General features: G+C 47.7%; 3 protein-coding genes across 3 annotated transcripts; 2 read left to right on the top strand and 1 right to left on the bottom strand.

The window, feature by feature from the left end:
- Nucleotides 1-926: 926 nt before the first annotated feature.
- ONS95_014734 (uncharacterized protein) lies at nucleotides 927-2,653 on the top strand (the record flags this gene model as incomplete). The annotated part of the gene is made up of 2 exons (XM_058508404.1): nucleotides 927-1,071; nucleotides 1,188-2,653. The coding sequence occupies 2 exons, from the start codon at nucleotides 927-929 to the stop codon at nucleotides 2,651-2,653; spliced, it is 1,611 nt and encodes a 536-aa protein (XP_058356091.1).
- Nucleotides 2,654-2,960: 307 nt separating this feature from the next.
- Nucleotides 2,961-4,137, bottom strand: ONS95_014733 (uncharacterized protein; the record flags this gene model as incomplete). Its single annotated transcript, XM_058508403.1, has 5 exons — nucleotides 2,961-3,253; nucleotides 3,379-3,431; nucleotides 3,620-3,776; nucleotides 3,829-3,988; nucleotides 4,042-4,137. The coding sequence occupies 5 exons, from the start codon at nucleotides 4,135-4,137 to the stop codon at nucleotides 2,961-2,963; spliced, it is 759 nt and encodes a 252-aa protein (XP_058356090.1).
- Nucleotides 4,138-5,822: 1,685 nt separating this feature from the next.
- On the top strand, nucleotides 5,823-6,738 carry ONS95_014732 (uncharacterized protein; the record flags this gene model as incomplete). The annotated part of the gene is made up of 3 exons (XM_058508402.1): nucleotides 5,823-6,123; nucleotides 6,217-6,345; nucleotides 6,405-6,738. The coding sequence occupies exons 1-3, from the start codon at nucleotides 5,894-5,896 to the stop codon at nucleotides 6,736-6,738; spliced, it is 693 nt and encodes a 230-aa protein (XP_058356089.1). The 5' UTR covers nucleotides 5,823-5,893.
- Between the last annotated feature and the right edge of the window lie 3,565 nt (nucleotides 6,739-10,303).

Here is a 10,303-nt window from a genome sequence, read left to right as displayed (position 1 = left end):
ATCCCCGGCTTTTTGGGTAACTTGAGGTCGATCCAAGAGGTTACAAGTGAGGTCCCAAAAAGTCTTGTTTTTCGAGGAAGCTTTCCTTTGTCTTCTTCAATAGTGATGAGGCTGAAAATAAGCTTATCTATTTATGGGTCGTTCCTGACTTGACCATTTTGCGGGGAATGACTAAACACGTGACCATTCCCAGTGGTCTTGCACTTGTTCTGGGCTACCTTGACTTGTTCGGCATCTCATCTCTGCATTTCGTTACCATCTAATATTCGTTTAAAATTTGCCGCTGGATCTCTTGCGGGTTGCTTGCAAGTTTGGAACATTTCTCGCTGGGTACCTTACCTCGCTTCCTTGCCTCCACATTTTACCAATTAAAGCGGTTGTAATCTAAGGTAATGTAAGGCGGGTCAGCGACCAACACAGCATTTGTCCGTTCTTCTCAGGCATATTCAATGACCAGGGCTATACCATACTCTCCAGCTCGTTGACAGCTAGTCAGAATGGCATTGGCTTTGGTCCTTATACACATGCATGACTGAAAATCCGTGAAATCCCACCTTGTTCCCCCTCAGTCCATTGCGTATCACAGAAGTTTTCACCGTCCACCGGTACAACTCTCGTTACTACATTGCCGTACAACCTTCCGCACTCCTACATGTCCAAGGCGGCACACACTTTCATCTGAATCCATGTTGGAATGGTGCAAGGGGACCATCATGACATTTCTTGGGCCAAAATTGCCGGCTTCTGATAGCCGTTGCGGAGATGGGCTTCATGGGGTACTCCGCATCGGGCTGTTGAATGGAACTCCACTATTTATGGTATGACCTCTACTTCTCAAAGCTATTTCTGTGTCGCCTCGTATCGTTCATCAACCACTCTCCCATCTTCTTCCTCTTTCTCTCACTTGAAGATTCTGCGACCCGAAAATGGCTAATCACTTACTCGTAGAAGGCTTCGTGATCCTTGGAGCTATTATCTCGTGGATCTCGGCTGCTCCTTCGGTGTTAACCACTTTCAGCAACTCTGTTCAATATCAGTTCGATACAGATGGCAATGCAATCGATCTCACAAGTAAGCTTGAGCCCCCTATTGCTCATCTCTTCTCAAAGTGCAATCAGATTTAGATTCGCCATTAGGCTTTATTTGGCTTAAATATAGCTATAAATCCTAACATTGTGGCTTCATAGGCGGCAAGATCGACTTCCTTGGTGGTGCCTATGTCTGGTATGGTCTTCACTTTGGCTGTGGCAAGGAGTTCTGTGGAGTAGCAAGTTATAGCTCTGCCGACCTCCAAACATGGCACTATAATGGCCTTGCCTTCGATCCCAGCATCCCGAAGATCAAGTCTCTCTGCAGTGCTCGATTATCAGGCAACTGTGGTCGACCTCATATTATCTACAGCGCAGTCAACGACAACTACGTTCTGTGGGTCGATGCTCAAACTCCAGGCTATGCCATCTTCACGAGCAATAGTCCGATTGGGAATTTCGTCTTAAGCGAAAATAGATCCTTGGTCGGATACCAACCTCCAGGTCCTTACAAAGCCGGTGATTTCGGTGTTCATGTCATCGACGACATTGGATACCTTGCATACTCCTTGATCGACTTCACAACACTAGGTGCTTCCATCTGGCCACCTTTCGTCCAAAGCATATACGTCCAAAAGCTTACACCAGACATGCATAACACCACCGGTCCAGCATACCACATAGTCACAAACAGTGATCTCGTGGACATGGAGGCCGAATCTCCAGACATCTTCAAACGAGGTGATTACTTCTATATCACTGCTTCCAACACCTGTGGATTCTGTACGGGCACACTTCTGGTTGTTTACCGTTCGAAGAATATTTCTGGATCATGGACTCGTCAAATTATCAGTGCCGATACCTGTGGAGGTCAGACAACAGGCGTTCTCACTTTACCTGCTCAACATGGTGGATCTGCATCATACATCCATACGGCCGACCTCTTCCGTACTGCTCCTTTTACGGGAACCCGCACTGCTGCCCATGGTCACCAGTTTCAACGTCTAGACTTCAATGCTGATGGATCACTCAAAGATCTGGACTGCTCGCTCTCGAAGTCGATCACGATCTCCCTCACCCAGGGATCCGGCGTCCCAGATCCAATGACAGGTCGTGCCGTCTCCGCTACGGACGGCTCAGGTGAAACAGGCTCTTATTTCGTTTCTTGCAATCTGCCATCATCTCAACTCTATCAAACCTGGAAATCATCCAAGAGCGGTGCACTTGCAGAAGTAGGAGTAAACATCGCTGGCGCCGCACCGACTGACAATCTCACAATCACCATTTTCCGATATGACAACGATACCAACTTCTTCACGCCTCACTACGTTTGGGAGACGTTAACCACTTTCCAGCTAACTCCCGCAAATGTCTCAGAAGCTCTGGCGGTTGTTCGCGTTCCTGTAGGAAAGGCTATCAAGCGAGGTGACAGACTTGGCATTGCGCTTGTATCGAGTAGCATCACCCCGATGTGTACGATGGTAAAGAAGAGTTCTCGTTCTGGTCATGATAAGAAGTTGTTTGCGAGTGGACCCGGTCAGGTCAGTTTACGGGGAAAGGATGGGACAACTCCGCCGGTCCAGGTTTTGGATCAAGAAATCAAGTGGTACGCTATTGTGAATTGATGGCTTAATCAGCAAAGTGTACTGAGGTCCTTTAACAGGCCAGGAACAGGTGATACTTTTTGTCAAGCAATTAATAGTAACGAGAGTGTCTCGTGTCATACTGAGACAAAATGAGCTGTTTCCACACAGTTAACTCCAGCCAAGAGGCGCCTTGGAGAAACATCGCGTTCCATTGAGAACTTTCTGCCATTACAATTTCGACTTAAATCTGTCTATCACTTCCTCAGATACAATTTTATCTCTCAGTATACTTCGAGCTTGCCTGTAGCAGACTTTGGAATCTGGCCCACAAACACCACACCCCCTCTCAACCTCTTGTGTCCAGAAACTTTATCAGCGACCCACCCCACAGCTCCTTCTCCCAAACCACATCCTCAACATCCCTAGCAGCCAGATTCTTGACTTTATAAGCTCGTGGTACCTCAGTAGTTTCGTCTGCATTCCACAGTCCCAAAACACACGCATCAACAACTTTCTCATGCCCACCAACAAGCCCGCCCTGGTCTGCTGGCGTAGCCTGGGCACGCTTATTCCTGATAAGCTCCTTCAGACGGTCCGTGATATACACATGTTTATCTGCTGTAATATGGCCGATATGCTCTGTTTTCATGTACCGTCCTCAGCCAAACAAATTGCCGTTGCAGTGGGATTGCTGAGATATCTTGAGAATACATTTAGTCCCTTGATGAAGGTGTCGCCATCCTCACCACCGTGAAGTAGCTCACCTGCTTCGTTTGCGACCTTCACGGGTTGGTTGGGGAGTATCTTGCCTGCTGAGCTAATCACTACCTGTCAATCATTGAACAGCTGAGTAGAAACGATTGGACTCGTTTCGCTCGGTCCCCAGGCTTGTTTGATAGGAAATTTGAGATGTTTCCAGACAATTTCGATCAGGTCTAGCGTCAATGGTGCTGCTACGGATAGAATTATTTCAACAACACTGCGGAGGCCATAGTTGTCGACTACGAGGTTTTGGCTAGTAAGAAGATGATGAGTGGGACAAGGTATGCGAAGGTAACTCTGTACTTTTGAATTGCTCCGAGGAAGTCTTCGGGTTCGAATCTGGGCAGGACGACTACCTTAAAACCTCTGTGTATTGAGTGTATGATGAGGAGGGCAAGTCCTAGAAGATATTAGCAGACAAGGCAAGTGTGGCGGCTGGTCATGGTCAGCACCATGTATGTGACAGAAAGGGACAACAGCAACAAGGGCATCGCTAGCCTGTAACTCAGCAAACCCAATATAAGTCATGAAGCGAATGTCCGACAACAGTTGCGATGGTCTTGACATCCTGGAATGTGTACTGACGAGAGGTCTTGACATCGACGAAGACAACTGTAGATGATATATCAATACTGGGCAACTTGACAACAAAGGTGTAGACTTACCTTGGTCGTCTGAGAAGTGTCTCTTTCCTGCAAATATAAATTCCCAGATGTCGGTTCGGGGACTTCAATTGGGAGAAATGGAGATTCAGTAGCCATTGTAGAATTCTCCACCTAGTGAGATTCAAGGACAGAGCCCAAATACATGACAGAGCGACGAAAGAAATGTGAAAAAACGAATAATGCAGGTCGTACCTATATTTTTATCCAGCCTTGAACTCCGAAACTCGCCAATCAGTGGAGTTTGGCACCAAGCACAGTTGCGCAAGACCTACCAACAGAATGAAGTAAGCTGAGTCTGCCTGGTCCAAAATCTGAAGCCCTATCCCTTCCACCCAAAGAGTACTTTTTAGTGCGTTAGTTAAGGTATTGGACAAAGCTTGGGCAGGGTATTTCAATAGGTCTTCATCCTTGAAAGTGACTGCTCGGGCTATTTCCCCTTCCAATTTACTCCGCTTTATCGTGCACCGACAAAACCTACTCTTTGGGGGTGGAAGGGATATTTAGGGGTTGCGTTGCCAAATCTTGGAATTCACCACAGCCTATGGAAGCAACAGAAGCTGACAGCAAGACATTTTGGTTAAGTATGTCCAGCTCGGTGAAGGCACTCATAGCGTGTTATTGAACTGGAAGATGTGGGATCCAAATCTGGAATCAACTCTGTAGCCAGGGGCTAAGGAACGGGTTTCGGTGGAGATGTGGCTGTACATTCGGATTACGGGCACGTTGAGACTTTACTCTCAGTTGTCCGATGACTAGTCTAATGAGATGAAATAGTTCCTTCATTATAAATAGGAAATGGTGCGTTCACAAGTCAAAGTAATCAACCTTCCAAAAGTAGGATTGGTCCATTTCCTAGTCCACAGGGACTTTCCCGACTTCCAACGCGGAGAGGTCTCTCCGGAGGAATTTCGGACGATCCAGGAGCCAAAACAACTCTACCATTTGTCTTCAGCAGTCATGAATAATCATTCTGGATATACGATTTCCAATAGGTTTGATGTTACGGCCGAAGAGCTCTTGTGGTCCAACAGCAGAATCGAGCTCAGACGGGTGATATGCTGATTGAAAGAGCATCTCAGTAACAGTCAGGGCTGAAAAAAGAATCCTGATCGCTCGCAAATCTGATGTGTTTTCGTAATATCAATCGAAACCTCGTTGGATGCAAGCCTAGGCACCTATATGTGATCGTTGCACCATTTTCGAACCTACATCGTTTCTGCTCTTGAGCTCCCTAAAACCACCTGCAGTGAGCGGGAACACGTCACAAGGACGTCACTTCGTTCCGATATCTGGCTCTACGTAGATTCAAATTATTTTACACAACAATTTGTCAGTACAGTTCCCATCGCGACGTCTCGGGTTGCAGTGCTCCGTCCAGCTACGTTGTCCGCTTGCACAAAATCCGCACAACCTCGCATAATTATGTACAAAGTTGTGCTCAACCAAAACAACCTGACCCGAACACCCCAAGAATCGTAACGCTAAACCTTGACTTCCCCACTTGTCATCCTTACTCTTTGATTTGTAACTTCAGGAGACGACGATGCTCAGAGTATGTTGGAAGCTTTGTCACCGTTTTCCGTTGCCCGTTGCTGTTCGTCCGAAGACTCGTCCGTGTCATAGGTCTTCGTACGTGACATGGGACGTTCTATGCAGTACGCCAAATCTGAAGGCCTTGAGCCGCCAATAATCAGTAAGCTGTTTTGGGAAAAATTGGTAGACTGAGAAATATATATTGCACACCCTTTTCCTTCCTGTTCAGACTCGCCCTATCAAGAGGTACCTACTTCAAACGCACACATCTTTCATCTCGTTCTCAATTTGCGAACTTTATAGGTTTCTTATCACAGCAATGTCTACGCAAATCAAACCTCTTCAACTCTATGGCGGTATACTTGGCCCGAACCCAGGCAAAGTCTCTATCCTTCTCACCGAATTAGGCATTCCCTTCGAGGCTGTGAAGGTTGCGATGACCGACATCAAAAAGCCGGAGTACACTGCGCTCAATCCCAATGGTCGCCTTCCCACTCTCATTGATCCAAATACGGGTCTCAAGATCTGGGAATCTGGTGCTATCATCGAGTGAGTAGCCTCGGAAGCTTTTTCACCTCGTCTTTCTCAACCTCTCCGCAAAAAAACTAAAACACCATGAACTAATCTTCCATCCTGAGCTAGATACATCATCGAGAAGTACGATACCGAGTACAAGCTCAGCTTCCCGCAAGGAACAGAGGAATATTTCCACTGCAAGCAATCTCTACATTTCCAAATGTCAGGGCAAGGCCCATACTACGGTCAAGCATGGTAAGTTGCCCTGTCCTACTTTCCTCTCCTTTGCCCATAACAACTTTCTCACAGCCCAGGTTCTTCACGCACCTCTTCACTGAGAAACTCCCCTCGGTAATCGAGCGTTATATGAACGAAATAAAACGCGTACACGGAGTTCTCGAGGCACACTTAGCCACACGGGATTGGCTTGTCGGGGACAAGTGCACATATGCGGATCTTGCTTTCATCCCTTGGCAGGAAACTGCTGGAAAGTTGGCGGGGGAAAATCCTATGTTCTATGAGACTGAGAAAGACTTTCCCAGAGTGAATGCTTGGTATAAGAGGATGATTGAAAGGCCATTGCTGAAGAAGCTGATGCAGGAGAGAGTGGAGCAAATGGCCAAGGCCATCGCTGCTGGGAAGCATTGATAATTTTTCGCTGCTGTTCAAAAAAAAAAACGCGAAGATAATGTTCTAGGCGTTGTTTTTGGTTTTTTGCTGACACGGATACCGTGGAGATAGACTGATGAATTTGACGGGTATTTGTCGTTGTTGATCTGGATCATTTCTGCTCCTGTAATGCTGAACATTCAATGTCAGATGGTCAAAGTCGAATCTTCCAAAAGATGCTCCCAGTGGAAGTGCTGAGGTCTGTAATCGACGTTGTGAACCTGAGCCTGGACTTCTTTGGGGCTGAAAGGCACGAATATTTGAGAAGTATAGCTAGTCTTTTCACCACTTGCGACAGAAACCTCACCACATACAATCTCAGGCTATTACTCCATTCAAAGTTGCGCTGATGACATTCGTAGGGCAATATGTTTTTGTAGTACAAGAGTTCTGCTTCAAACAGCGCACTAAGGGTGCTCTTGGAATTTCTCCCGGGGGCGGGGAAGGTGGGAGCAAGGCTCTCTCCTGACCCCAGAAACCAAATCCCATTCTCTATTAACCATTTCCTCTCCTGTTCCACGACTAAATTATTATTCATGGCATTAGAAACGTTCCGATACCTCGCTGCTGGAAGCGATGGCAGGTTTCACTCGAAGGTATCACATGAAGTATTCAGCAGTGGCGAGGTATTGATCAGCGTCCTTCTCTGGTGTTTATAGCAGACGTCCATTATCGGAATTCTGTATAATGGCTTGGAAATGAAGGCGTAGTAACTGGCAACAGAATGGGTGATACTATCACAGCTGTATAAGTTAGCCAGAAAGTCGGCTGGAGGTGTGTTGCACCGTCTTTTGTTTCCATTCGTCCCATCAGGATCACTCACAACCCTTCATAGTTTGCAATTCTCCAAAGTACATTTTCAAATATCGATAGATCCAGAACTTACCATAAACTTGCGATGGAAGAAGGTAGTCATGTCGGTATTGCCGTGAGTGCGCCTCTGGCTATCACCAAACTGTCCGGAGTCTCGTGGTCAGATGTACAGCGAGTATGAAGAAGGAACCCTTGCAGACTTCGCGCTCCAAGATCAAGATTTCGTTTATAACATTCCCAACAAAATCTAATCGAAGCATGCTGGCTCGCTGCAGTGTGTTGGAGTTAGTATTTCTCCTATCAAAAAAAGGACCATGTACTGATTTTCCCCAGGCCACGATTTACGAAGCTTTGGATGTAGCTCATACAAAGCCGTCCGATCCAGCTCAAATCGTCGATCGGGGCGGACTGGGGCAGGCATCTAGTTATGCAATACGCAAAAGCTTGGGGATTGGATCCTTTCGCATTCTCCCAAGGATGAGAGCAAAAAGAGACGATGCGATGGAACTTGGACGGATCACTTTTTTTGTTATCCCCTCATCCAATGACAGAAAGCTGGAGGTTTAAGACCGAGTGCATGTCTTGATTCTTTGCGGCAGCACGCCTTACCAGACTTCGGGAAGTGAGGTTTCTTAGCATCTTCATTCTGGGCGTGTCACTCATATGATTGCAGATTCATTCAAACTTTTCGTTCGATGGACGACAATCGTTGCATTGGTCACCCAGGGACAACCACGAGTGATTCGTAAGTCATAGAGCCGTTCTCATCATGTGTGCTCACAAATGCAGAAACATGCCCTTCTTTCTGCCAGGACATAGGTTCATGTAAGTACTCCCCCAAAATCTCCAACAAGAGATCTAGACTCAAGGTTGAATAGCCTTGCAGAAGGAGTACAGAAGCGTCTCGTAAGAACCTCCTTGACGCTCCCCCTTTTGAGGTGAAATCAAATCTTGATTTATAGATTTTGGTGCGAATTATCCGAGTTGGACAGACTCATGCAGTCATTTCGTGTGGGAATCCAATCTAAACAAGAGCAAGGGTTTCCAGAGAGGGGAACAAGAGCAAGGTTCTCCTTCATCTCGTTTCAAGGAAGCAGCCACGAGTGCATGAAAAACGGCGCGGGCCGCTGTGCGTGATGACCACGGCCGTTGGGAAAGAAGAAAATATGGCGCTTCCCCGAAGCTCCAAAGCTCTCTGAGAAACTGGCAACAACGTTGCAGAGATAGTGTAAGTCGTAGCGCCCTCCAGTTTGGATGATACGGAGGCAGGGAAGAATCGCTTGACGCAGTCGCGTATTCTCTGATCACCTCTTGTAACAGCCACCTTTGTGAAATCTACATTTTCTGCTGTCGTTCTCTTCAGTCAGCCGAGAGACCAGTTAATTAGCATGGTGCCATTTAGGCAGCCCCAATCCATGGCAATTTGGCTTGTACGACAACCTCAATACCCTCAACCTGGCTCCCGAGTCTTGGCAGTATAGCTACAGTACTCTACATTACAGTACTGTACTGTACCTACTGTACTCTTTGTTACTGGTGGCTAGGCGGTGGCTCCCTGCTTCGGTACCTTACCTTTGAGCTTCTTTAGCCGGCCACGGTCTTCACCAGGCAATTCCCAGTCCACTCACGCTGGCGCACCAATTCGATACGTACCTATACGCGTCTGGTTTTGCAGTCGATCTCAACAAATGAAGGTAAGAGATCCGGAGCTTCTCTTAACAGGCTGCGATGGAAGTGCCAATCGACTCCATCTCGTAATCGGAGTGTACGCTGTACAGTACAGTACCTAGGTAATAATTTACTCCTCGGATATATCCGTCCGTCATGTCTCATCTGAACTCCGCGCTCTCCCCACGCCCACGCCCAAGCCCACGCCCACACCTGGGTAAATTTACGCTATCCACCACTCCCGTCCTCCCTACTCGTACCCTCTACCCTACCTACGGGGCCTCGGAGCGTACTGTACTGTAGCAGGCTAGTCCAGCTCCCCCCGGCCGTCCCATGTACCCCATCCCCGTCGCCCCCGTCGCCCCCGTCGCCCTAGCAACGACGCGTTAAATTCGGACGCATCCGAACGCGCCGCGGTCCACTTAAATGGATGGAACTCATGAACCTTGAACTCATCTAATAATAATGGATGCCCGTGGACCTGTCAACGCAGCTCTCCAGCGGCCCGTCCCCCTGGACCAGTGGACTGGACGATTCGTCTTGGCTGCCGTGTGACCGAGTGAGGAGCCCTGCAGTGCGGAGCGGAGCTGAGCTGAGCTGGGATGAAGTGAATTGGATATGGCTCGACCTGATGTGAACACACTTCTGCACCAAGTGCAAGGTGCAGACGCTGATGCAACACCTGAGCTCGCCGTGCCACTGTTGTTGTAGCGATTCGCTCTCTGTCGGTGGAGACTGCTGCAACATTGGGCAGCTCTGGAGTCTGGACGAGTCGACGTGGCAGCACAGCATCCTCGAGTCGTATTCGCTGCGTGCCTTTGTTTTGATTTCCTGATCAGGCCGTCGATGTGAGGGTGAGGGTGAGGGTGAGGGGAGATGAGTGAATAAAATGAAGATAGTGGCGGGATTACCGTAATTTACGTAGTAAACTTAGATTAGAACTAAACTTCTAAATTTACGAGTACTGTAAGAAAGACAGACGAAAAGGCCAGCCAGAGTCCTCGGACCTTCGTCGCTGCAGAATAATGTCACCATCCAGCTCCCCTCCCCATAATCCATCCAT

This window comes from Cadophora gregata (assembly GCF_030347475.1).
Source record: "Cadophora gregata isolate MNR1 chromosome Unknown scaffold_9, whole genome shotgun sequence".
NCBI lineage: Eukaryota > Fungi > Ascomycota > Leotiomycetes > Helotiales > Ploettnerulaceae > Cadophora > Cadophora gregata.
This window is presented reverse-complemented; position numbering and strand designations above follow the sequence as displayed.